The sequence below is a fragment of the Eriocheir sinensis genome, chromosome 60, assembly GCF_024679095.1.
Source record: "Eriocheir sinensis breed Jianghai 21 chromosome 60, ASM2467909v1, whole genome shotgun sequence".
Lineage (NCBI taxonomy): Eukaryota > Metazoa > Arthropoda > Malacostraca > Decapoda > Varunidae > Eriocheir > Eriocheir sinensis.
Genome location: NC_066568.1, coordinates 9,927,469 through 9,953,926, shown reverse-complemented (window position 1 = coordinate 9,953,926; position 26,458 = coordinate 9,927,469). Strand labels below are relative to the sequence as shown.

The 26,458-nt window shown below is 45.4% G+C and overlaps 3 protein-coding genes across 8 annotated transcripts in view; 2 read left to right on the top strand and 1 right to left on the bottom strand.

Moving 5' to 3' along the window:
* The first annotated feature begins 1,228 nt into the window (after positions 1-1,228).
* Positions 1,229-18,838, top strand: LOC126985934 (RNA-binding protein cabeza-like). Of its 4 annotated transcripts, none has more exons than XM_050841523.1 (8): positions 1,229-1,360; positions 5,867-6,050; positions 7,910-7,969; positions 12,131-12,283; positions 12,772-12,918; positions 13,492-13,635; positions 15,880-16,035; positions 17,049-18,838. In XM_050841523.1, coding segments are annotated over exons 2-8 (825 nt in total). In that variant the 5' UTR covers positions 1,229-1,360; positions 5,867-5,887; the 3' UTR covers positions 17,051-18,838. The 4 variants fall into 4 exon arrangements, with proteins under 4 accessions (XP_050697480.1, XP_050697479.1, XP_050697482.1 ...); XM_050841522.1 differs by having other exon boundaries at positions 1,230-1,360; positions 15,880-16,041; XM_050841525.1 differs by lacking the exon at positions 5,867-6,050 and having other exon boundaries at positions 1,253-1,360; positions 15,880-16,041.
* LOC126985629 (translation initiation factor IF-2-like) lies at positions 1,383-2,111 on the bottom strand. Its single transcript, XM_050840784.1, has one exon. It carries the CDS (start codon positions 2,109-2,111, stop codon positions 1,383-1,385), a length of 729 nt encoding a protein of 242 aa, XP_050696741.1.
* A 5,975-nt stretch (positions 18,839-24,813) lies between the features above and the next one.
* Positions 24,814-26,458, top strand: part of LOC126985933 (feline leukemia virus subgroup C receptor-related protein 2-like) — a 20,552-nt gene continuing 18,907 nt past the window's right edge. Inside the window, exons 1-2 of one of the 3 annotated variants that reach the window (XM_050841517.1) lie at positions 24,814-24,923; positions 25,939-26,458. The exon at positions 25,939-26,458 is cut by the window's right edge and continues 442 nt beyond it. The gene's annotated coding sequence lies outside the window, so the exon portion shown is untranslated. The other 2 variants (XM_050841518.1, XM_050841514.1) reach the window with 2 other exon arrangements.

The following is a 26,458-nucleotide window of genomic DNA, read 5'->3' as shown; positions in this document are numbered from 1 at the left end:
GCAAAAAAGAAAAATATTATCGAGTTGAATAATGCCTTTCAGACCTATAGTGAGGTTTCTCTCTATATAAGATTTTACTAGATTTTATAGAATAAGAAAAATAATTACTCGATTTTCTAGTTTGAGAGGAAAAATATATCTTCTTTATATATAATTACGTAAGATTTTCAATGATTTATATAGAGTGCTAAAAACAAATACTCGTTCTTCTAAGGAATTATCATTTTGAGGGGATATATCTTCCTTATGGTAAAACAACAAGAATCCTTTCAAGATAGCCCCCACACACGAGCTGCGGCCATTGTCAGGAAAAGGGAAAGGGGGTCAGCTAGGAGGCGGGGGACGGATATGTGTGTCTGTCTGTCTGCTTATCTCCAGGCAGCATCCGGGTCCTCCAGCAGGGCCAGGATGTGTTAGGATCTAGGGACGCACAATGGTATGACACGCAATATTAACGGGTGGGAAAGAAGGGAAAAAAAATCTAGATGTGGGCGGGCTTGGGCAAGGGCGGCCATTGCTCATAAATGGCCTCGCCTGCTCCCCCGCCAGCCCTGCAGGAACAAATTGTTGGCTTGGTCATCTAGACGGACCTGCTCAGCATCCATATTCACAGTCTAGTTAGTATTGATGGAGGAAGTGACGACTGACATGCCCTACATAAATTTTTCGAAAGAATTACAACTCATTGTGATTCTACAGGATGGTTTTAAAAATGTTTGCCGCCCTGAGAACCGCTTACACGACGTGGAATAAGCATTGTCAGACGCATGGCAAGGAACATTCAGGTCACACCACTTTATTTTGGCAATAAAAATAATCATAGTCAAGGTAATTATTTATTATAAATCATTAGCAGGCAAAATGGTGTATCACCAGGCAGCACATATGGCTGATTTGCTCTCGCGATAACGATGCAGCATGTTGTGGGAAACACAAAATATAATGTAATTCTGCATGACATATGTATAGGCAAGGTTTCTTGACAGGTTTCTCCTCATACTGAAATTATCCATTTTGCTGTGAGCTCACAGGAAAATGTCTACTTTTTCAGGAAATTCACCATACGCACAAAATCGTTGTTCTGCTGCAGTTCAGCGATAGGATAAATTATTTGAAATCATAAAATCAATCCTTAGTACTCTGTGTGAAGGTATGAGATGATATTTCCCGGCTAATAGTGCAACAGAGGCAGTCAATAATTTTTACAAGAGTGTCTGCGCGGCGGTCCCGGGCGCCGCGGGGGCCGCGTGCCGCCATCCCCTCCGCGGCCCCGCACAGCCGCCATTTGGACGCGAGCGGCGGCGGCACACGGTGTGGGCGGCGACACAGCAGCTTCTTTCTCCTTCCGCAGCGACACCAGGTAATGGCGCGGCGCCCTAGTGCTAAGGCGGCAAGGGTGAGGGCCGGGGCGTGTGTGGGGCAGGGCAGGGCGCGGCCAGCGGCGCCCAGCACGGAGAAAACACCGAACTGATGGTCCATGGCGGCCGCGGCGGGCCTCGGCGTAGTTGGCGGCGGGGCGGGGCGGGGCGGGACGGCCTGCTGGCCCCGGCCCTGCCCTGCCCTGCCCCGCTCCTGCACCGCGGGCCGCACTGCAGGGGCAGGGCACCAGGGGCGTCACCATCAGCAGCAGCAGGCAGCGGGGGCAGCCATGCAGGGGCGGGGAGCGGCGGCCAGCCAGGCCGGCGCCGCCAACCGCCGTCCCTCATGGCCGCCGCCGCCGCCAGCCGGGCCTCGCGGGGGTTCACTGGGTGCGTCCTTCTGGACGCTTCAGCCTGCAGGTTGCGCGGCCCCGCGGGGTGCGTGGTGGTGCCCCTGGGTGCTGGGCGGCGGGGCGCTGCGTAGTGCGGGGCCAGCTGGCGGGGCACGCCATCCCTGCCCCGCACCACGTGTGCCCCGGCCCCCAGCCCTGGGCAGCATCCCGCCACCCCGGCAGGTGGTATCCCGAGGCGTGCTGTGCCTCGCGGCTGTGTAGCAGCGGTGGGGCCCCTGGCCGTGGCTGGCGGGGCGGCGGGGCATGGGCACGCGGCCATGCGGGACATGCGGTGGCCCGCGTTCATGGTGTGGTGTGCACATGGCCACGAGCTGACGGCACCAGTCTTGTCATTACTCATCCTGCTTGTTGTACATGTATGTTTTCCATGCTCTTTACTGTACTTGTCTGTATACCATGTGCACATGACCCGCGTGTGTGCACATGGCCCTGCTGGGGTGCACGTGTGCTCACATGGGCAGCACATGGTGCATGTTTGGGGCAACCGTCCTGGAAATTTCATCCATCCATTTCTGCAAAATGAATTTGAAGGCCACGTTTTCTCATTTCTTCATCCTGTTCAACACGGGCTGCAAGGGGTCAGTCAACCGCCGTGAGTCAAGCCCTTGCTCGGTGAGACCGTCCATTAGGGTATCCAGCATCCCTCAAAGGTTGTGTACACACAGTAACCTCAACTGCAAAAATTTTCCACTCCTGAGATTCTTACACGTGAACCAGTTTTTGTGTGTGGAAGCAGCCTATCCAGATCAAACCTGTTAGGGTGAGTGTCAGGTGTACCCATGGATGGCATATTCAGCATCGTCTGGGGATTTGTGCAGTTGTGCATATTGCTATGGTTGCTTTATGATAGGAACAAGATTATTCTAAAATATTAAAAATAAAATGTGTAAAAGGCAAAAAATTCTAAATGGAATCTGACCTGACCCAAAAAGCATGTAAACTGCATAATTGTTAGAATATAAGTACTGCATTGAAGCCCATCCACCTGTGTGCCTGTGCTTCTGTTATCTGAGGGAAAAAGCCTTTACTGGTTATCACATGGGCTGTGCAGTGCATTCCCAGTGAGTTGTTCAGTGATGGCTTGTGTGTGGTCACTCTTGAAGCTGGTGGTGTGTAGTCTTGGGCCCCTTATCACCTGCAGGGCTTCCCTGGCCTTGATTCTTGAATGAGGAAGGAACAGCAAGAAGCCACACTTCTAGCACCAACAATGATGTGGCACAGTAAAAGAACAAGAGAACCAGGAAGTGCATAATGCACATGGTATATGGATAATATTTGATAGTTATGAATTCATCAGTCATCCTCAGGCCGGTTACTCAGCATTGATTAACTTACAACCCTGGCTTGCTAACTGCAAAACCCCTGTTCACTGCAAGCTAGATACTTGGTCCATATGTCCCTCCCAGGGATGAAAGCTTGGCAAAACAATGAAGGCAAAGTTTGGGGCATACACTATAGCTGTGCGGGGCCTTGGGCCTGTGGTGGGTATGAACCCATTACTCTGGGACACAGGGCCACTGTGACTACAGGTTAACAGTTTACCTTCCCCAGGTTTCCTCAGGTGCCTATTGATTCATTAGCCCAAAAGGAAGGATGAACCAGGCCGGGATTCGAGCCTAGGCCCTATGGCTCTCGGCTAGGTGTGCTAACCACTGCACTGTGGAGGTCAAGTGGTACAGTATGGGAATTCCCATCACCTGGAGCCTGGGAATTGCAAGCAGGCTCCTTCCTGGACCCAGCAGTGGCCCAGGCGTGTGGCCCGCAGTCAACAGTCTGTCCTTGTCTCGGCGGCCATGACCTGCTGCAATGTTATAGCTGTGACCTGGAACCAAGAGTTATCAGGGTCAGTAACTAGCAACCTTGGAAAGTCTGCCAATATTCAGTTACATGATGGGAGAACTTTCCCTAGACTCTAGATTGAGGCTGCAACTGCTCTCAGCTCTGAGCAGAGTTTGGTCCACAGTGCAGGATAATGTTCCAGTAAATGCTTGGCAGTTACTGCCAGAAAAATGCACAACAGATTTCCTGTGATCTGCATGACCAGGGAAGTTGTTTACTGTGAACGGTGCATCTTGGCCTGAGAATATTCTTTGATGCTGGCGCTGCCTGACCTGCCAGACCAGTTACCTTGATCTTATTTCACTTATTAAATGTTTCATAAACATTTAATTTGTTTCTTTTAGCTTCTCTGTTCATGAACTGCAGCAGCACTTGTTGGTATTCTCATGGGATTATTACAATGTCACTACTCTTCAAACCCATGGTGCTCACTGCCATATATTTAGGAATGGACTTCTTGTCTTTCATAAACATTTAATTCTGTTTCTTTTAGCTTCTCTGTTCATGAACTGCAGCAGCACTTATTGGTATTCTCATGGGACCATTACAATGTCACTACTCATCAAACCCACGGTGCTCACTGCCATATTTTTAGGAATGGACTTCCGTCTGTCCCAAGACTGAATGGGAAATTTATGAACTTGAATTCATAAAAGTTTCCTTGTGTTTACACTTGTAGGCTTTTCTTCATTGTACTTTATTCTAAACCTAACCATCTTCAGTAATGGAGAGGTTACTGTTGATATTGATGCAGATTTTGTTTGTTGTGATTTATTTATTATTGGGGGGTTGTGGTGTATCGTGTTGGTGTCTGGAAGGTGTTGCATGGCTCTCGTCCTTGTGCTTGTTACGGGGGACTGGTTTGTATCGTGTAGAGGGTTCCTTGTATCTGTGGGTTTGCCTTGGTGGGATAAACATAATGTGTTTTCGTGTCTGGGGGTCATGGGAGGAGCAGTGGGTCGGGTTTAAACACTTCGGTCTTGTTGGGGACTTTGGGTCACAGTACATTAAGTCTTCCATTTATTTCCTTTACCACTATGTTAGCTTTGGGTCATAAGTAGATGGTGGGGCAAGAATATGAAGCACAATGCAAACTCCTACCCAGATAAGTCACCCCAACACACCCTCCCCCACCTCTCCACCCTGCCCTTCCCCACCCACTCACGACCCTGTTCTGGTAGCGAGAGAGTGTGTGCATGTGTGTGAGTGCCTCTCTTAGTTCTCTCCCTTGCACTAACTTGCTTGACCTATATAACAAGGGAAAGGAAGAAGGAATATCATAAATATAGCTCTCGGCCTAACTTGTATCTGATTGAGGAAAGAACTTGTGCTCATCATGTTCCATAGTTCTCTTTTATGGTAACTTGTGTGACCTATATAGCAGAGGGAAGAGGAAGAGGGTCATAAATATTGTCTTAACTTGTTGGTAGTAGTAGTCTTGATAGTTAACTTTTTATTAGGGAGATGACTAAGAGGAGTGTGGCAGCCCTTAATGAGTGTAAGCAAGTTATTGGTGAAAGATCTTTTGATACGTTTGAGAGTGCACAACTTTTCATGGTGTCGAGAAGTCTTTGTATTAGTCTTGTTAGTTTGCTTCGTAAGGGAGAGGACTAGGATGAGAGCGAGCGCTGATACTGACCCCTCTTTATTCCCCTTATCAGGATAATGGAAGAGAATTAGCATGCAATGATTGGCTATATGTTAGTATAGGAGGCAAGACACCACCCTGAGATCAGCTTGTTGCATCACCATGTGTTATCAAAGAGGGAGAACAATGGCACCAGCTTAGTGGCCTTATATATCATCCAATTTGTGATGGAAGGGGAGAGATAAAGCTTATCCCCTTCATTTCCCTTCCTGTGGTGGGATGGATGTGTGTGGGTATGTGTTGGTGGGAGGTGGAAGGAGGGTCAACACACACACACGCACACTTTCATTTTCCTTCCTGTGGTGGATGTGTGTGTGTGTGTGTCAGTGGGAATCGGGTCTACACAAACACACACCAATCATTTTCCTTCCTGTGGTGTGTGTGAAAGGGTGGGAGTCGGGTCAACACACACACACACACACACACACACACACACTCACAGCCCCCTTCATTTCCCTTCCTGCATGGGGGTTGGAGTCAGGTCAACACACATACACGCACACACACACTCACTCACACCTTGCCGACCGGAGGAGGGGAGAGAGGAGGCGCAAGGTGTGGCGTGGCGTGGAAGAGGTCGTAACACTTTCGCGGGTGCTTCTTTGCAGTGTGGCCAAAGAGCGCTCGCCATGCTGCCCAAGAGCTCAAAGCGGAGAGTGGAGGGGGATGAGGTGGAGGAGAGAGGGAGGAGTGTGGATGACTCTTCAGGGGAGGAGGAGGAAGGGCGGGGAGCAGCTACCCCAAAGCGTAAAAGATTCAATTCAGGAGACAAGGCTAGAAAGTCGCACGCCGGTATGTCTCCCCTCGACCCCCCCTTCCGCTACATGATGACCCCCTTCCACCCCTCCACCACCACCACCACATCACCACCACAGGCATCATCATCACCATCATCACCTCACTCCCCATGTCCCCTCCTTGCCCTCCCTTGCTGTCTCCATATTTAGTAGTCTGTCATAGGCCTTGAGAATGAGAGTTTAGGTTCCAGGATAAGGGGTTTGATTCTCCTGTCAGTTAATCTTTTGTTCACCTAGGGGATTTGATTCTGTCTTGGTTACTTGGTTGTCTTTATTTATTTATGATCATGCGAATGGGCTACCGTCATTTTTTTTCCTCTTTTTTTTTCTTTCGTGCAAATGGTTACTAGACAGCTATGGCGATCTGTGCGGCTCAGTTTTCTTTTTCCTCGCATTTTTTTTAAGCTTTTTTGCGTCTGTATGATTGACAGCGAGGCAGATTTTTACTCCTTTCCGATTTTTATCATCATTTTTCCCTCCCCCAAATAGGTACAGCACATAATCATTTCTAATTCCCTGTGTATTTTTATTATTGCTATACTTAACATACTTTTTAGGGTTCATATTTTTGCAGTTATTTTCCCTTTTGATGTCCATTTACCATTGATTTCATTTTCTGTTGTGAATTTATTTTTGCAATGTTACCCAGTGTAGTTAATTTTAAGTTGTAGCAGATCAGGTTTTTGCATTCTAATCCCTTTACTTGCTTTCTTTACTTACTTTTCCCTCCTTGCTTATTCCTGCTTTCCATCTCCAGTCCTTTCCCTATCTCTTGTTATCTATCTACCTAACTCCCTCTCGGCACACTCAGTCTTGCTACTTCTGTCTCGCTCCTCTACTAGCTTACCCTATTGATCCACTTCTGTTATCCCTTCTTCCTTTACTTCTTCATTCCTGCTTCCCATCTTCCATCCATCCTGACCCTTTCTCATCCTTTTTACCTCTTATTCAGTGTTTGGGGCATCAGGGAGTTTGCATGTGTTGAGAGTAGCCACACATGTGATACTATACATGCGCACTTGGTAGTTATATGTGTGTGTGTGAATGTCAGAGTGCAAGTGTGTGTGTGTGTGTGTAATTCAGATTTTGCTTTCAACTTTTATTTTTATTTATTTATTTTAATCAGAATTTATATATGATGGGACTTAAACCTGAGTAGAATTTTGCTGGCTTTTTGTTTTTTAGGCTTGTTTGGAAGTGTGTGTGTGTGTGTAAGGATGTCAGTATCATGGTTGCTTCCTTAGTCACTTTCCAGTTGATATATTCCATTTATTTTCCACTTCTCTAGACGCCTGACCTGTTACCTATATTATGCACCTTATATTACTTAGCTGGTAAGGACGATTATCTCACAGAAATGAATTACATTAGTCTTCCCTCAAGTGGCTATGGTAACCACCACAGACACGCCTTTGGTCATGTTTACAAAGACACGGCAGATCGTTTTGGTCTGCCAGTGTCAACCTGTTTTTCTGTACCTTTGTTTTGGTGCTTCATTACAGTGGAGTCAGCTTTGGTGTGTCACATGTCATCCTTTTTCTCCATGATTTATTTTGATGTCTAGCCGATGCTGTTACTCCCTCGGCTTCGGAAGAGGAGGTTCGGGCCATCGATTTTTTTTATTTATTTTTTTTTATTTATTTTTATTTTTTTTAAGCCCAGACCACATTACATGAAACAAGCAACCTGGACCTCTCTTTGTTTTTGTTTTTTCCTCTTTAACAAACACCCCAAGTCTAGTTTTTCTTCCATCCCCCCCAAACATGTGAAACAGTTTTTGGATATTATGATGAAATGCTACAAGTTGCTCCTGTACTGAACGGTGGCAAGTAAAATATTTTTGTTTAATTTCAGAAGACTCAATGGAGGACACTAAAGATACTAACGATTGGGGAGGTGAGAGTGAGCGCGAGGGTGAGTTCAGTGTTGACGTGGATGTGTGACAACTTCAAAGAGTACCCATCATTTGCTTACTGAGCACAGCCAACCAGCCAGCCAGTGGTGGAGGTGTGAAACGGTCGTGGTGATCAGAGAGAGGATGCAGGTCTGGTGAGGGCCTGTGCGGAAGAGTTACATACTGGTGCTGGCTGGAAGGAAGGATATGGTGGGTGAGGCTTTGACTAAGGCTAACAAAACAGGTGGTGGCGGTGGTGGTGGCGGTGGTGAAGAGAGAGGCTGCAGACGGACGAGGATGAGTAAGGAAGGCTACAGGAAGCAGGTTTGGTGACTGGTGGCCACTGGGTTGGGGTGAGCAGGCCGGGCCAAGGTGACGGGTAAAGGTTTTGGTGATAAGCTCTGATGGCTACCACTGATAACTTAACTAAAATGGCTGTACATATCATTGAGGCTCTTGACTATAATAAATATAACGAGCACTGGTAATGAGATGCAGTAATAATAATAATAATAATAAAACAACTGGCTGTGAAAAAGGTGGATGAGGTTACGTGGTTGATGAGCCGATGGATATAAGTAATGTGACTAAAAAGAGGCTCAATTTGAAGGAAAAGAAATACTAAAATGAGCACTTGTTATGAGATGAAGTAAAACAAAGAACTGGCTGTGAAAAGGTGGATGAGGTTACATGGTTAACGAGCCAATGGATATAAGAAATATGACTAAACAGGCTCAATTTGAAGGAAAAGAAACACTAAAATGAGAACTTGTTTTGAGATGAAGTAAAAAAAAAAGAACTGGCTGGGAAAAGGTGGATGAGGTTATATGGTTTATGAGCCAATGGATGTAAATAATGTGACTAAACGGTCAAATTGTAGGAAAGAAAACTTAATAATACATTCCTGCTAGAGGTTAACTGGCTGGATGAGGCTTGATAAACAGAAAGCCTTTGGTAGAAGATGGCTGTAAAATATTGATGTGGCTTGTGAGCAGTAAACAGATGCTGAAGTTTGAAGGAAAAGAAACATAAAAAATTCCTGCTAGAGGTTAACTGGCTGGACGAGGATGAGGCTTGATAAACAGAAAGCCTTTGGGCAGAAAATGGCTGTAAATTTGATGGTTTCTGAGCAGTAAATGAAGGAAAAGAAACATTCGAGACTCCTGCTTGAGATTGAACTGGCTGGACGAGGCTTGCTAAAGAGAAAGCCCATGGCAGAAAATGGCTGTAGATTTGATGTGGCTTGAGAGAGACACCTGGCTGTTCATATCACAAGGAGATCGCTGATAAAGAGTGGCTGCGTCAAGGTCAGGCCAGAGAGAGACGGAGTAAAGGTCTTGTGTGGTCGGCCGAGATAAAGGTCCTGGCTACGCGGTACTAATAATAATAAGAATTTGCACACTTTACAGAAGGATGTTGAACCTGATAGCATGCGTCACTCTTGGAGAGGCGCCGAACAATTGATTAACAGACCTGTGATGAGTAAATAATGAGTGATAGAGAGGTGGACATCTTTCTTATGCCGGAACACATTTATCACCACGAGTCATGCCGATGGAAACTGAAAATTGTCTTGTTTAAAAAAATTATAACAAGAAAAACCCTAATTGACAGTTTGTATTTCTTCACAGGAGCCATTTTCTTGTGTTTAACCAGTTTTGATTTGCAAGAAAAGAGAGAAAGCAGAAAGCCAAGCAAGGTGATCCTAAGATATATACCACTTAACCAAGGCAACCGACAGGCACTAACATTTTACCTTAGTGTCCGTCAGGGAGCCAATAGAACGCCTATACCATAAACAACCTGACATCTACCTTGTTATATGTATCTTGTGTGACCTTCAACAACCTCAGTGCACCACAAACCCATGAGGGAACAACGCTATGCTATGCTAGTCTTAAGGCAGTGTAAGCTAACAAAGCCATCTATGTCAGCCGTCGCGTGTCCTCAACTCAGACGGACACGGATAGTTAGGGTAATATTAGTGTTTTTAGTATTAATTTGTTACCTTATTTTTTATATATGTTTAAGTTTGGGGTTTCATGGGGAAGAGATGAGGCTAGGGATGTATTGCTATTGTGTTCGCATCATGTGTTGGGTGTTCTCATGGAAATCCTGCTCACTGTCGCAATACCGAATCATTTTTTGTTGATTTGAGTGAAAAAGTTAATTATTTCTTAAACCTGTTACGTGTCACATTCTTGATTGCTTTTTGTTAGATGACTTAAAAAAGTTATTGATTTTTTGAACCTGTGAACACTTCATAATTTTTTTGTTTCTTGAGGCTATGAAAAAGATGTCATGCTGATACTGTGATTATTTTTATTTTATTTTTTAATTTCCTGAGCCTCGAAGCTTGGTGTGGACTTGCTCTCAGTACCTTTGTTTGGTTATGTCAAAAGGTAATTGTATCCTGAGTTTGTGGGCTTGACATACTCAAAATTATTTGTTAGATTAAGTTGAGTAAAGAGTTCATTTATATTTTTACAGATTAAGTAAAAAAATCATTTATAATTTAGTCAGTCATCATTGTTTTGTTTGGTCAAGTAAAGAGTTAATTCGTAATACCTTGAGGCAGTGAAAAATTGTCATGATAATAGTGTCCATTTTTTGTTGAATTAAGTAAAAGTTCTTGATTTCTTGAGGCCGACAGCTTTGTGCAGACTTATTAACGATCTTTTCTGTTTTCGTTAGAATTTGATCTTGATATTTCAAGTTAATACGTCAGGTAATTCACAATATCTTTAGGCAGTGAGCTTGGAGTGGACTGTGTTATTGCCTAAGTGAGAATCTCCAACAGGTGAACATAGGGGGAAGGGAATGGGGGGGGCAAGGTTGTGCTAGTTCTGGATGTAGACTAATATCAAACAGTAGTACTTAACCCTCTGTAGGCCCTAACTCCTCTTGTTGAGTGGGAGAGTAGCTATTAAGTAAGGTATTCCAACCCTATTCTAGCTTCTTGATCCTTCTAGTAAGTAGCAGAACAAGCCCTTCACTGGTGGCTATGGGAGACCTGCACCTGTCCTTGCCTTAATCCTTGACGGCACAGGTGTAGGTCAGGGCATTGTGGGACAGGGGTAGGGGTGTGATATCTGCATGTAGGGGGAACCTTGTACTGTGGCCATGTGTTGTTGGGAGTCCAGGGTCTTGAGTGGTCCCTTTGTAACCCTGGACCATGTAGAGAGATGCATGAAGGGATGTATTGGGGGAAGGGAGTGAGGGAATGTATGTAGAGAGAGAGAGAGGGGATGATTATATGTGGCTCTGACTGTAAGGAGTGGGTTTAGGGTGGTCTCCATAACCCAGGACCATGGAGGTAGAATTGGTGGAGTCGACGTCAGCCCAATTAAGTGAATCTGCCCGAGCTGTCATTTTTACGGCCAGGTGTTCTCAGGTCAGGCTCCCTCTTAGTGGGCTCGGCCAGGGCCAGGCTCACCCACCTCCATTTTTTGGCCGTAAATTTAACAGTTCGTCGGCTTCACCTCAATGAATGGGATTAGCGGGCCATGTCGACTCCACCAATTCTATCTCCATGCCCAGGACAATGTAGAGGCATGCATGAAAGAGTTTATCAGGAGAAGGGCATAAGGGGGTGCATGTAGGCTGAGGGGAAGAGCGAGAGAGGGGCCTAGTATTATGTGGCTCCAGCTATTGGGAGTGCAAGTGGTCTTATGGTAGCCCAGGACAGTGTAGAGAGTGGTGAAGGGGATGCATGAACGGTAGTGAGGGAGAGAGACCAGCCCAGGATTGTATGGCATCAGCTGTCGGAAGTGGAGTTAGGAGTAGATTAGAGCTGGGAGGGCACTGCGGAGTAGGTGTAAGGGGAGTGAAGGAGAGGTCAAGGAGGGTTGCCTGTAGAGAGAGTGGACCAGTATAACGTGTATGCCTGAAGACCAGGATGGAGTTGAGTGAGAGCATGGAGGGCAGTGTGTTGAGGGTGGAGTGAGAGGAGTAAGGAAGGACGCATGTAGAGAGAGAGAGAGAGAGATTACGGACCAGTATTTTGTAGCTCCCAGAACTAGTGGAGCATGGAGGGTTGGTGCATGTAGGGAGAGCGAGAGAATGAGAGAGGGAACGAACCACTCTTAACTAACACGTGGCGGAGGTGGCTGGCCCAGTAGGAGTTGGGGAGCGGCCATCACCAGCCACTCCGAGGGAACTACTCAATCCTTCTCTCACAGGAGGATGGAACGATCGTTACGACCACGACTCTGGGAGCCGCGATCGCTACTCCAGCCGTTCCAACGTCAAGCCCGGGGATTGGGACTGCCCCAGCTGCCAGTTCTCCAACTTCGCCTCGCGCACTGCCTGCTTCAAGTGTAGGACCCCTAAAGGTGGGTCTGGGCATTCTGATATCAGTTTCTTGGCTTCTGAACTGTGTAATTTGTGTTTATTTTCTTGATTCCAGTTCTTATGTATTCTAAGTTAGGTTTCCCATATTATCATCACTTGATTTCACTTTTTATACATTGTTCCTCTTTCCTCTTTTATTCTTCTCTTATATCTGTTGATTGTTTTTAATTTTGGTACTTATTCTGATCTATTATTTATTTATTTATTTTTAATTTATTTATTTATTTATTTATTTTTTATCTAAAATTGTATGTCTTGAGTCTCCTATATTTGGCTTCCTCTCTAATAACTTGTCATTCTTATTTATGGCTCATATTTATCTTATTTCTTTATTTTATTTATTCTAAGTCAGGTATTCCATATAATCTATCACTGAGCCTCACATTCATTTGGTCTCTGCTCCTACACTGCTCTTTCATCCTGCCATTGTGTTAAGTGTCCCCCATAGCAGCATTTCCTCCCTCCACAGATGGGGACTCGTTTGGTTCCGGCGGACGCATGGGTGGCGGCGGCGGGGGCATGCGTGACATGCGCCCCGGGGACTGGTCCTGCCCCAAGTGCCAGTTCCACAACTTCTCCTCTCGTGGGATGTGCTACAAGTGCAACTCTCCCCGAGGTTGGTACTAGTGTGGGGGTTAGTGGGTGTGGTGGTGGTGGTACTGTTGTTGGTATTGGGAGTAGTGTGGGTGTGGTGGTGGCGGTGGGTGGTGTGGCATCGACAGGTGTGGCCAGGGTTACCCAGTGTGAGTGTGCGTGTGTCTGTGGTGTTGCCGTGCACCCACACACAGCCCGGCACTACTGTGTGGCGGGGTCCGGGGGCTGCCCAGGCGTCGTCAGTGTAGGTCAGGTCACCGTGGAGTGAGGGGGTCAGGCTAGGCGCAAGTCAGGTGTGATGTTGTCCGGTCTGTCCGGTGCGGTGTGGCCCCGAGTGTGTTTGCTGTTCCCGGCTGCTGCCCAACGCTCGTGTCCACACCGAGTGAGTGGCGTGCGTGTGTAGAGAGAACTAGGCACTCGCCTGCGAGGAGGAGCCCCCTGACGTAGGTGCTGCCGGTGGCGGGGCACTAGTCAGGGAGGGGCGGGGGCGGGGTGAGCTAGATGGGCGCCGGGCCGCGTGTTGTGTGTGCTAATGATATATAAGTGCCTGCAGCTCCTGGCAGGATAACTCAGGGGCTGATTTGTGCATTTTTAGACGAGCTTGCAGGGGGAGGGGGTGGAGACCGCTACTCCAGCCCCCGTGGCGTGGGCAGCCGGCCTGGGGAGTGGGACTGTCCCAATTGCCAGTTCTGCAACTTCTCGCACCGTGACTTCTGCTTCAAGTGCAGGTCCCCGAGAGGTAGGTAGAGGCCGTAGGCTAGCGGGGGGGCGGGGCGGGCGGTGTGATGGGTGTGTGGTGGCAGTGGCAGTGGTGGCTGGCTCAGTAGTTAGTGGCAGCAGCAGCAGCAACTCGTTAGGTCAAAAAATGTACAAATCGGCACTCATTATCACCTCAATTGGCACTTGGTCCCTGCATTCGGTGTGTCCACCAGCGTAAGGCTTCCCCCGTCCCGCGGTGTCGGGCGGGCGGTGGGTGTTGACATCCACTGTGCGGCTCTGTTCCCCCACACCAGCTGGCTGTGGCGGGGAGAAGAGGCGCCTCAGCCCTCCTGTGGTTGTTGGTTAATCTGCTGTAGTGATCCATTGCTGGCAAAATCCGGGCTGGCCTCGGCCCACCACGCTTTGTGCACAGCTTGTTGCCTCGGCTTCCTGTGAGCTCCTCCCTTGTAGCGGCAGAGGACTGTTGACGCTGCGGCAACAGGACAGTAGTGTGCATAGCGAGAGGCAGGCTGCGGCGAGGAGGGCGGCCACGCAGCCAGCCAGTCACACAACACCATCCATCCCACCCCCGGGCAGCCTTGGCCCACCACAGCCGTACATAACTGTAGCAGTACCACAGTGTTCCCTGGCACCTGTCCCAGCACACTGCTTCCTGCCCACAGCTGGAAGGAGTCTGCTTTCTACCTTATCTTCACTTTAATCATTGTTGGTTGTATGTGTCGGGGTCATTATAACCTTTTGCACATGTACGTGGGACATGCAGTATTCAAGGGAGGAAACGTCACCTTCAGAATAAGTAAAAATGTATCCTTGATGTTACTATTATGTTATGACTCAGTCTGTTAAGGGATTCCATATTCTCCATAGAGCCAGTTTGGTGTCGCCTCAACTTTATTGTACAAGATGCCTGTAAACAAATAGAATGAATAACAACACAAAAAAAAAGAGAACCCCACCTTCAGAATAAGGGCAATATTTTCAAACATTTCGGCACAAAAACTCACATTTGACGAGGCTTTCGTATTTTCTCTGTATTGAGTATTTTTATGGGCCTGTAAACATAAATAGAATGAATAGCACAAATAAGAGAAAAGACCACCTTCAGAATAAGGGCAATATTTTCAAACATTTCGGCACGGCACCCTAACTCACATATTCGACAAGGCTTTCGTAGGATTTCTCTGTATTTCTATGAGTATTCATATGGCCCTGGTGGTAGTTTGATAAAGCTATAACATGAACCTACAAAACTACTCTTTAGAACCCGATTAATCTCTTTCTTGACCTTTGGAAATACTTGACGTGAGAGTCGGAAGCATCTAATACTTCGTGAAAAGTATTCTTGATATTACTTAGATGTCGGTATGTTAAAGTAATCCATATTCTCAGTAATGCTTCTTTGGTTATTGTGGCCTTAACATCTATACCAGACACTTATAGAGTGAACCTACTTTGAATACTGCAGATCCCTTTTATGCACTCCTCAAACTGCACCTCACCTTACCTTACCTTACCTTTGCCCACACTGGTGTTGGGTGACTGTTCCCTTGGGCGCTGCGTCTGTGATTGCAGCGACACCACACGTAGTACCATGCATGTCGGCCCTTTTTATTTATACTACCCGAGTTGATGCTTACGGGTGTATTTTATTGTATATATTTGTATGTTAGCTGAAATATACTATCATCCTCTTTCTCCTACTCCTCTTTATCTCCTTTCCTCCTATTTTCCCTTCTCTTTCCTCTTCTGCTCACCACAATACCTCCTTTCTCCTCTTTTTCTCCTCTTCTGTCCACCCCAATACTTCCTTTCTCCTACTTTCTCCTCCTCCTCTTCTGCCCACCACAATACCTCTTTTCTCCTCCTTTCTCCTTTTTTTTTCCTCCTCTTTCCTCCTCTGCCTACCACAATACCTCCTTTCTCCTATTTTCTTCTCCTTTCTTTTCTTTTTCTCCTCTGCCCATTACAATACCTCCTTTCTCCTACTTTTTCTCCTCTCCTCCTCCTCTGCCCACCACAATTCCTCCTCTTTCTCCTCTTCCTCTCCATCACAATATCTTCTCTTTCTCCGCCTTTTTCTCCTCCTACTTTGCCCGTTTCCCAAAATTTATCCTCTTGTCATCTCCTAACCCATCCCCCCTTACTTTCTCCTCTTCCCTCCTCCTCTTGTGTACTTTCCCCATCATCCCAAAATCTATCCCTTGCATCCCTTATCCCTTCCTGTCCCCCACCTAACCTATCCCCCCCATCCCCTGACCTGCAGAAGGAGGACGTCCCATGGGTGGCGGCGGCGGCGGTGGTGGCGGGGGCATGAACGGCCCCAGGAGTGGCATGCGGGCCGGGGACTGGGAGTGCCAACAGTGCCAGTTCCACAACTTTGCCTCCCGTGACCAGTGCTTCAAGTGCTCCTCCCCAAAATGTGAGTGTAGGTGTTGTCTCCTTTTTTGGCTCAGTGATGGGCTTTGTTTGATTAGTTTTAAGTTTTTTTAACCCGGTAGCTGCGGGGATCATGTTTCTTAAAGGCCCTCTAATCAAGAAAAATAAGAAAAATCATCATTCATGCAAACCATTTCATAATGTATATCAATACATTTGTGATCAGTTTATGCATCCTTTATTTTGGGGGCTCTTTATCATGGCACAAATTTGGCCCATTGCTGCTACCGGGTTAAGATTTTATGAGGCCTGGGGTCATGTTCTTGATTTTGGCACCCAAGCACACCACTTTGACAAGGCTCTAAGGGGTCTTTTTGGTACTTCAGGGGTAGTTTTATGACCCTTCTGGTAGTGTGCCCATTCCTCTCTAACATGACCCTTTAAAATACTCATTTGAACTTTTTATGATTTCTTGAGGCCTGGTTTTCCTAGCCTTTGTTAATGGTAGCTGTAGCATGGGGAATACAAGACAAACAAGTGAATTTAGAACATTTAGTATTTTCAGTACGGAGGTTCTGGAAATGTTTTTTTATTCATTTTGCAGACTTAAAATGTAAATGTGTCGGGTCTCAGAGAGAATCCACATGAAGAACTTGTTTGTCGCATTGCCTATAGCAAAACCAGATTGGCGAGTCCGTTGTGACGGGTCCTGCGTGTCCTTTCCTCCCCTCTGCATTACCACACGGTCCCAAAACCTATTTTTTCCTCGTATATCAACTAGAGCTAACATGTGAGAGGAAGAGATAGGTGTTGGGACTGTGTGGCTGAGCAAAGGGGAGGAAAGGGTCCACGGGAGCAAACACCTCAATGGACTCGCTAATCTATTTTCCCTATAGTCTTTCTTTTACTTGGTTACATCCTTATTTGACTATAATATTGACTAGTGTGAGGTGGAATAGTTTGTTGTCCCACCTTAGTTTTTCATATACGTTTAGTGTGGGTCAAGACGGTCTTGGTGTTGGTACTGAAGTGCGTGTGCTTGTGTTGTTGTTTCAGGATGTGGAGTGTAGCAGCCGCACCCACACGAACATCTGGACCAAGATGAGGAACTTGATACAACAGAAGTTTGCATGAATACCACTGTGGGTATTTATTCTAAAGGTTTAAAAAGATAGTAATAAAACGGTCATTTTAAGGGTGAACTAGTATGCCTATTTTTTTTCTTTCTTGAGTTCAAAATTTATCATGTCTTGAGGCAAAGGTGTGTAAGGGAGGGAGGGAAGGAGAGAGAGAGAGGCTTTACCATTAAGGAGGTTTGCTCAAAATGGAGTTTTCGGAGATGGTTTGTTTATTTTTCACATTTTGCTGCTTGGCGAGGTTCTGCTGTGCATCTTGATGTGCCCCGCACCGCTGGTGGTCAAGGCTCTCATTAATACCTGCCCAACAATGTTAGGAAGCAGAATCATCATCTGCCAGCCCTGAACCCTTTGGATCTTGCTTGCCTCTCCGCCCAGCTGCAAGTTTCTATTTATTACTTATCATTTGTTTCTTTGATGGGCCCCAACAACCACATTGGACCACATGCAGTCGTGGCACTGCCAAGCCAGCAGCAGCACCTCGGCGCTGGCACACACACCAGAGGGAAGGAAGGCTTGTTTAGTGTTAATCCAGAGTTAGTGTTCTTAGTGTCCGGGCCGCCTCTAGGGGCCCACTACTGCTTAGTCACCTCCACAGGAGGACGTCATTCATTTGTCTCAAAATTAGGACAGTGGAAAGGAGTCTTGGTACATTGTGTCCAGTACAATTAAGGTAAATGTTTTGTTTCAACCTCAATATTCTATATACATATATATACACACATACAACAGGCTTTGTTTTTCTTTCTTTGTACTCTGTTTTGCGGACACCAGCCGGTGCCCGCGCCCGGCAGCAAGGCCAGCCGGGGCACAGGCACGTCCCGCTGCTTCCCTGACACACAGGCGCGCGAACAGCTATGTTGGTGTGCCCCCTGTGCAGGGGCGCAGTGGTGTGCCGTGCCCCGGTGCGGCCACATACTGACACAGCCGCAGTTGCGGTGGTGGCGGGCATGGGTGGCGGCCAGCTGCCACACGTGGGTTTACAGCAGTGCTGGCGGGTCAGACGTGGAGGTTACTGTATCTTACTCGGAGGCTCTGATGCTGTACCTGATCTACTGTGAAGGGCGTGTAAAGATTTATTTTAGTATAAGAAATTTCCCATCAGTGTCTGGAGGGTGGTGTACGGTATTATTACAGGTTTTGTCTCTATCATTCTTTGTTTGGTGGCCATATTCCATGTTTTTTATTCACTTCCTGAGAGTGCAGGTCGGCAGTTATGTGGTGATGCTTTTGGTTTGTTATCGTTACGTATAATTGAAGAGAAAATTTTTGTAATGACAAGGTGTTGGAGGTTCATAGTGTTTTGTAAGTGAAATCCTTTATTGGTAGCTTTTGTATCTGGCTGAACCAAAACGTTGTGCATAATTAACTACCATCATCAGCGGCGACGGTCAACGCTCCACCGCACGCACGCACGCACCAGCTACGAGAACAGGCGTGGTATTCATCCTTAATTTTACGGTCTTCTCATTTTTTGGTGCATTTATGTTCACAGGCCTTTTAAAATAATGAAGTCCAGTGCTGTTCACGTATATATATAAATGTATATATCTGCCTTTGTGTATGACATTGATGTTTGGTGTTATATATATTGTGTGTATAATATATATTTATATATATATTGGTAGGGAAGCAGTTTTCTCTACCACCACTAGCACTTGACGTTGTGATTGGAAGTTTAGAGGTCTTAATAAATGGCAGGACTACAAACCTGCTCTCATTCCCTCCTTTGACTGGCTGACTAGCTGTAAGGTGTCTTGGGTCCTTAGCAAACGTACTGAACTCCCTGTATTGCTATTTCCCAAGGCCATGTTGAAGACTAACCAGGTTTTCATGGGTGACTTTCTGTGAAGGGTGGAGATGCCTTGTAAAACTATACCAGCTTCACAAAACAGTCCTTGAGAATCCCAGCAACTTCCACAAGGGGCTTTTCAAACAGGTGAACTGAGAGGTGGATGTGTACTGAGCTCCATTTACTACTATTTCCCAAGGCCATGTTGAAGACTAACCAGGTTTTCATGGGTGACTTTTTCCGTTAAGGGTGGCGATGCCTTGTATAACTATCACCAGCATCACAAAACAGTCCTTGAGAATCCCAGCAACTTCCACAAGAGGCTTTTCAAACAGGTGAACTGAGAGGCGGATATGTTTTAAGATTACAGGCTTTGGATCATTGACACGAGCTCTCCCTCACACACAAACTGGCCCATTCTTGACATGCCATCACGACCCATACCTTTCTTAGCCTGACCCACCACTTGACAACCCTGAGTCAACAAACTGGCCCATTCCTGACATGCCAACACAACCCAGACATTTCCTAGCCTGACCCACCATCTGACAACCCTGAGTCAGCTACGTTGGCGGCAGGAAGGTTAGTTCTTTAATGGAAATAGTTCACTGATGGTCTGAAATAAATGCCTTAGTGGATAGTTGTGTGCTGGGAATTTAAGTGATTGCAATACTCAACTAAACTTCCTTTCGTCTTGACAAGGGAAAGGGAGGCCGGTAGGTTGATGGGTAAAGATGGATAACTTGCATATATAGAGGATTGTAACTTTAGTGTCTTGGATAATAGTTTCATTTTTGTACACGTCTACTATTTTACTCTATGCCACAAGGGGAAAGAATAGTAGTAGTCGAGTGGTATGGCCTGACAAAGAGAAGGGTAGGAGGGTAGGGAAGAGGCGCAGCTGGGCGGGATATGTGTTTGTCATCCGCCCATAGACTGGTCATTTATCTCTCTATCTATCTAATACATTCCCTTTAATACTCCTTCCTTCTCTTCCCTTTCCTTCCCATCTTCTCTATTCCTCATCACTTTCCTACCTTCCTTTTCTCTTCCCTTAATTCCTTATTCTTCTCTTCTTTCTCCCTATATTCCCTTCCATTAAATCCTTTTCTTTCTCTTCCCTTCTCATCACCTCTTCATCCCTTCCCCTTCTCCCCCCTCCCCCCTCTCTCTCTCACCGGGGGCAGGAAAGGGCACAGTTAGCAACCATTAATACCAATGTAGAGTTGAGGGTCATGGGATGGGCGCCTGATTGACCCCCTTTGTAGCCGGCTATTGACAGAGACAGACAGACAGACAGACGCATAGAGGGAAGGAATTATTGAAAGGGAAGGCATGTCAATAGCAAAGATCCGATGTTATGGAAGATGGAGAATGGGGAACCAAGATTTTTTCAAGGGGGACCAAATTAAATTAAACATGGCTTTCGTGGGAGTTCCGGGTATTTCCATGGGTACTCTTTTTGGCCCAGGTGGTAGCTTGAGTGACCTAGCTTTTGACCTGTACCTTGAAATACAATTGACCCTTAAGAGGCTCATATATGTAGGATGTATAGTGGTAATTTCTTAAAGCTTACAAATGTCCCATGGAAATATATAGTTAACTAATCTCAAAGGAATGGCCAAGGAAGGGAGAGCTTGTGATACGGACCTACTACTTATCAAACTACCTCATCACAGCCTTTCTAGTGAAGTTGACAAGAATAAACTAATGTATAGGATGTATTGTAATTTCATAAAGCTATACAAATGGCCCATGGAAATATATAGTTAACTGATCTCAAATTAAGGAATGGCCAAGGAAGGGAGAGCTAGGCTTGTGATACGGACTGAAAGAAAAAAGTTAAACCTATTCAAATTGCCTATAGAAAGCTCATGTATCTGATCTCAAACGAATGGCCGAGGAAGGGAGAGCTTGTGATACGGACGTTCAACTTATCAAAACTCATCGTCGCCTTTCTAGTGATGATGAGTGGCCTAATTACAATGTGTAGGGCTATTGTACGGGTATATTGGCCCGTTCTAAGAGCCCTCCAGAGAGCTGTCGTGTGGAGTGGGGAGATAAGAGAATGAAAGAGAGAGAGGATGCTGCGCGGCTCCCATCTGGCTTAGGTGAACGGCTGATTAGGAATAGTTTATCTCCCACGTGTGTCAGCCTCCATGCGAGAGAGGAATTCAATAGAGTGAGGATATATATTGGAAAGGTTAATTCTTAGATGTGTTTTTGAAGTAGTATGCGTGGATATCCCTTGCCTACATCACTTCTTTATCTAGCTTAATTACTCCCCTCCATGCGAGAGAGGAATTCAATAGAGTGAGGATATATTGGAAAGGTTAATTCTTAGATGTGTTTTTGAAGTAGTAGACGTGGATCTCCCTTGCCTGCATAACCTCTATCAAGCTTACTCCACTAACAAAAAAAGAGAAGAAAATAAACGAGAAAGAAACTAAAATTAAACTTTGTGTGATTCTTGAGTAACGAAAACGAAGAAAAATGAACAGTGATATAACAGAGAAACGACACATGCGGTATTATAGCGAGATTGAGGATATATTGATCGAGAAGGTTCTTACATATGTGTTTTTGAAGCAGTAGACGTGGATATATCCCTTGCCTGCATCACCTCTGTCAAGCTTATTCCAGACTAACATAAAAGAAAAACGGATCAAAAGAGAAGAAAATAAACGAGAAAGAAACTAAAATTAAACTTCCTGTGATTCTCGAGTAACTCCTGCGCAAGTAAAGGAGACAAGAATTGAATTGATTGACTGAAGTTTATTGTTGCAGAGAATTACAACAAGGGAGATGAGAGGTCATGCCAATTGGATAAGGAAGAGGAAGGAGAGAGAAGAGAAAGATGGCAGAAGAGATAATTAGAAGGGAAGGGGAGGGAGACAGTACCCGGTCCTCGGCAGTGGAAAAATCCCGTATTGAGTGGCGCTCGAACCTCAGCCTGACAGAGCCTTTTCCACTGAGCTATCGGAGCCGTGTGTGATAAGGTCAAAAGGTCAGTGCTGAGGTACAGTGACCAGCAGGGAGGCAACAGCGTGAGTCAGTACAGTGCGTCATGCTTGGAGGGGCGGGGCGCATTGCAGGGCTCGCCGGGGCTGTGGGAGCAGATGGGGAGATTGATATATACTTGTTTTGTCAATAAATCAATATATGGACGCCCTTGAAATCATTGATGGATACATGAATACGGGTTTAGTTACTGATAGATGCTCAAAACAGATTATATCGGTTCAAATATACAATAAATAACCAGAGAAAAGGAGAAAGAGAACAGAAGAGAAATCTGATACTTGTTTGGTCAATAAATCAATATGGAAATGCTTTAAGCCGTACTGAAAAGGCTAATAACGTTTTTAATTATTGACGGATGCTGACAGGACTCGAAAAGGCTGATAAATAATGAGAGAAAAAGAGAAAGACGAGAGGTAGGGGAGTGTCTGATGCTTGCGTTGACAAGAATCGACATGGAAACAGATGACAGCTGAGATTGATTCTACTATATATGCAGACGTAAATAAATATCGCTTTTGATGACTGATTAAGACTGATAAGACCCGAAAAAGCAGTTACAGCGGGTTAAAATATACGATAAATAACGAGAGAAAACGAGAAATAAAGAAAAAAATGAGGCTGTCCTTCAGATTGCCAAGAAAATGATATAGGTACGGAACAGCTGATACACTTGGATATCGATTTTAGTGACTGACGGATGCTAACATTGACCTCGAAAGCTGTAAAAATGCTACGTTAGATAACCCGAAGAAAGGAGATACAACAGATATATAGGGAGGCAGGAGCTCGTTGTATTTTGTCAGTAAATCGATATGGATCAACAGCTGACATTACTGGCTACCCTAATAACGGTTTTAATGATTCATGGATGCCGATAATGCCCCAAAAAGCTGTATAAATGCTCAAATACACAATAAATAACCCGGGAAAAGGAGATAGAAAATACATATAGGGAGGCAGGATCGCTCGTTTTGTCAGTAAATCGATATGGAACAGCTGACATTACTGGCTACCCTAATAACGGTTTTAATGACTCATGGATGCCGATAATGCCCCAAAAAGCTGTACAAATGCTCAAATACATAATAAATAACCCGGGAAGAAGAAAGAGAGGAGGACCCTGCACTATACACGTCAGTAAATCGATATGGAACAGCTGATAACATTACTGGCTACCCTAATAACGGTTTAAAGACTCATGGATGCTGATAATGCCCTAAAAAGCTGTGTAAATGCTCAAATACATAATAAATAACCCGGGAAGAAGAAAGAGAGGAGGACCCTGCACTTCACACCAAGAAATCGATATGGAACAGCTGACAACATTACTCGCTTCCCTAATAACGGTTTTAATGACTCATGGATGCCGATAATGCCCCAAAAAGCTGTACAAATGCTCAAATACACGCTAAATAACCCGGGAAGATGAAGAAGAAAGAGAATTATAAGAGGACCCCGCACTATACACGTTGTCAAGATATCGATAGGTATCTTTAATGACTCATGGATGCTGATAATGCCCTAAAAAGCTGTACAAATGCTCAAATACATAATAAATAACCCGGGAAGAAGAAAGAGAGGAGGACCCTGCACTTCACGCCAAGAAATCGATATGGAACAGCTGACAACAATTCTCGCTTCCCTAATAACGGTTCAATGAGTCATGGATGCTGATAATGACCTCAAAAGCTGTGTAAATGCTCAAATACATAATAAATAACCCGGGAAGAAGAAAGAGAGGAGGACCCTGCACTTCACGCCAAGAAATCGATATGGAACAGCTGACAACAATTCTCGCTTCCCTAATAACGGTTCAATGAGTCATGGATGCTGATAATGACCTCAAAAGCTGTGTGAATGCTCAAATACATAATAAATAACCCGGGAAGATGAAGAAGAAAGAGAATTATAAGAGGACCCCGCACTACACGTTGTCAAGATATCGATAGGTATCTTTAATGATTCATGGATGCTGATAATGCCCTAAAAAGCTGTGTAAATGTTCAAATACATAATAAATAACCCGGGAAGAAGAAAGAGAGGAGGACCCTGCACTTCACACCAAGAAATCGATATGGAACAGCTGACAACATTACTCGCTTCCCTAATAACGGTTTAATGATTCATGGATGCTGATAATGCCCTAAAAAGCTGTGTAAATGCTCAAATACACGCTAAATAACCCGGGAAGATGAAGAAGAAAGAGAATTATAAGAGGACCCCGCACTACACGTTGTCAAGATATCGATAGGTATCTTTAAAGACTCATGGATGCTGATAATGCCCTAAAAAGCTGTGTAAATGCTCAAATACATAATAAATAACCCGGGAAGAAGAAAAAGAGGACTCGATGAACTTCACGTCAAGAAATCGATATACGGACCAGCTGACAACATTACTGGCTACCCTAATTCGGTTTTAATGACTCATGGATGCCGATAATGCCCTAAAAAGCTGTGTAAATGCTCAAATACATAATAAATAACCCGGGAAGAAGAAAGAGAGGAGGACTCGATGCACTTCACGTCAAGAAATCGATATGGAACAGCTGACAACAATTCTCGCTTCCCTAATAACGGTTTAATGATTCATGGATGCTGATAATGCCCTAAAAAGCTGTGTAAATGCTCAAATACATAATAAATAACCCGGGAAGAAGAAAGAGAGGAGGACCCTGAACTTCACGTCAAGAAATCGATATGGAACAGCTGACAACAATTCTCGCTTCCCTAATAACGGTTTAATGATTCATGGATGCTGATAATGACCTCAAAAGCTATATAAATGTGTAATTAAACGCTGAATAACCCGGCTAGACATCAAACCATTGCAGTATAGAGCAAGCTGGGCACCACGCCAAACAGACAGAAGCCAGTCAGTTGCCACGTGCCTTCGCCGAGGGAGGACGTGTACCGCCAAGCTTCCGTACGCCTGAGAGGGCCGCCACACCCACACGCCCACGTCCACCGTCAGCAGGAGGTCAGCGAGGCGAGGTCAAGGGTCAGCACGCGAGGTCAGGGTCAGCAGGGTGGACTGGCAGCGGTCTGGGAGTCAGCAGTGCTCAGAACGGCCACCAGGGGCGTGCTGACGTTTGGCAAGGCTCGCAAGAACGTTAGCTAAAGGAACGTTGTCAGCGGGGCGTGTAAAAGAACGCCCGGTGCTCTCAGGCCCAAAGGAACGGTTGTGTGGCCTAAGAGAACGACTGTGAGGCCTAAAAGAACGGCTAAGAACGGTTGGGAAGCTTAGGAACGTCAGACTTAAAGGAACGTGATCAAAGGAACGCCGGGTGCTCTCAGGATAAAGGAACTTAATCAACCCTAAGGAACGTGTAAAGGAACGGCAGGTGCTCTGAGGACAAAGGAACGGTTGGGAAGCATAAAGGAACGGTTGTAAATGATAAAAGGAACGTTGTCAGCGGGGAGTGTAAAGGAACGCCGGGTGCTCTGAGGTCTAAAGGAACGTTTGTGTGGCATAAAGGAACGGCTGTGAAGGTTTTAGGGAACGTTGTCAGTGGTGTTAAAGGGAGGTTAAAGGAATACGTTCATTAATTAATCTTAGCTCTTAAATGAACGATCGTCATAACCAACCTAAAGGAACGTTATCACTGTGCCTAAAGGAACGCCGAGTGCTCTGAGGCCTAAAGGAACGGTTTTGGAGCCTCAAGGAACGGCTGGGAAGGTTCAAGGGACACGTTCATCACTATAATCTCTTAAAGGAACGGTCTTCACTCTTAACCAACCTAAGAGAACGTATCTTATCACAGTGGCTAAAGGAGTCGTGGGTTCTCCTAAATGAACGTTAGTGAAGCCTAAAGGAACGTCCGTGAAGGTTTTATAGGGTACGTTCATTACCCTGAGGTCTAAAGGAACGGTCTTTGCGCTCTAAACAAACCCAAAGAAACGTTATCCCAGTGTCTAAAGGAACGCCGAGTGCTCTAAGGCATAAAGGAACGGCCGGTAGTGAAGCATAAATGAACGACTACAAATCTTTTCAGGAACGGTCACAAGGCTAAGCTCTCAAAGGGTCGGTCTACATACTAAGCCAACCCTAAGGAACGTTAGATCAAGAGAAAGCTAATGAACTCTGAGACAAAAGTACGCGCGTGAAAAGATAACGATATAGAGATAAAGACAGATATGTAAAAGATAAACGGTGGACTTTGGAGAATTGAAATGCGTATATATGAGTTTCTGGTGCATGAGGGAGACTAAGGAAGCACCAACGAATAAGTGAATAAAGTTGATAAGTAACACGAAAGCAAGAACCAAAAAGTTAATTAAAGAGAAAAAAAAAATAGTGTATGTGTACTTTTTGAGTGTGAAGAATACGAAGAAAGAAATAACACATAAGCGATAAAGTGAATATAAACAGAGAGAACTAGAAAGAACCAAAAATATAAGTGAAATGACAAGGGGGAACTAAAGAAAATTATAGATAAGTAGACACAACCGACGAATAAGTAAATAAAGAAGTGTACGAAGAGGAACTGAGGAAAAAAACAAAAGAAAACGTAG

Excerpts from the sequence above, each read along its gene's own strand:
- LOC126985629 (XM_050840784.1), bottom strand. The coding sequence starts at position 2,111 with ATGAGTAATGACAAGACTGGTGCCGTCAGCTCGTGGCCATGTGCACAC.
- LOC126985934 (XM_050841522.1), top strand. The coding sequence starts at position 5,888 with ATGCTGCCCAAGAGCTCAAAGCGGAGAGTGGAGGGGGATGAGGTGGAG. Across the intron at positions 6,051-7,909 it reads GGCTAGAAAGTCGCACGCCG|AAGACTCAATGGAGGACACT; the intron begins GTATGTCTCCCC and ends GTTTAATTTCAG. Across the intron at positions 13,636-15,879 it reads CAAGTGCAGGTCCCCGAGAG|AAGGAGGACGTCCCATGGGT; the intron begins GTAGGTAGAGGC and ends CCTGACCTGCAG.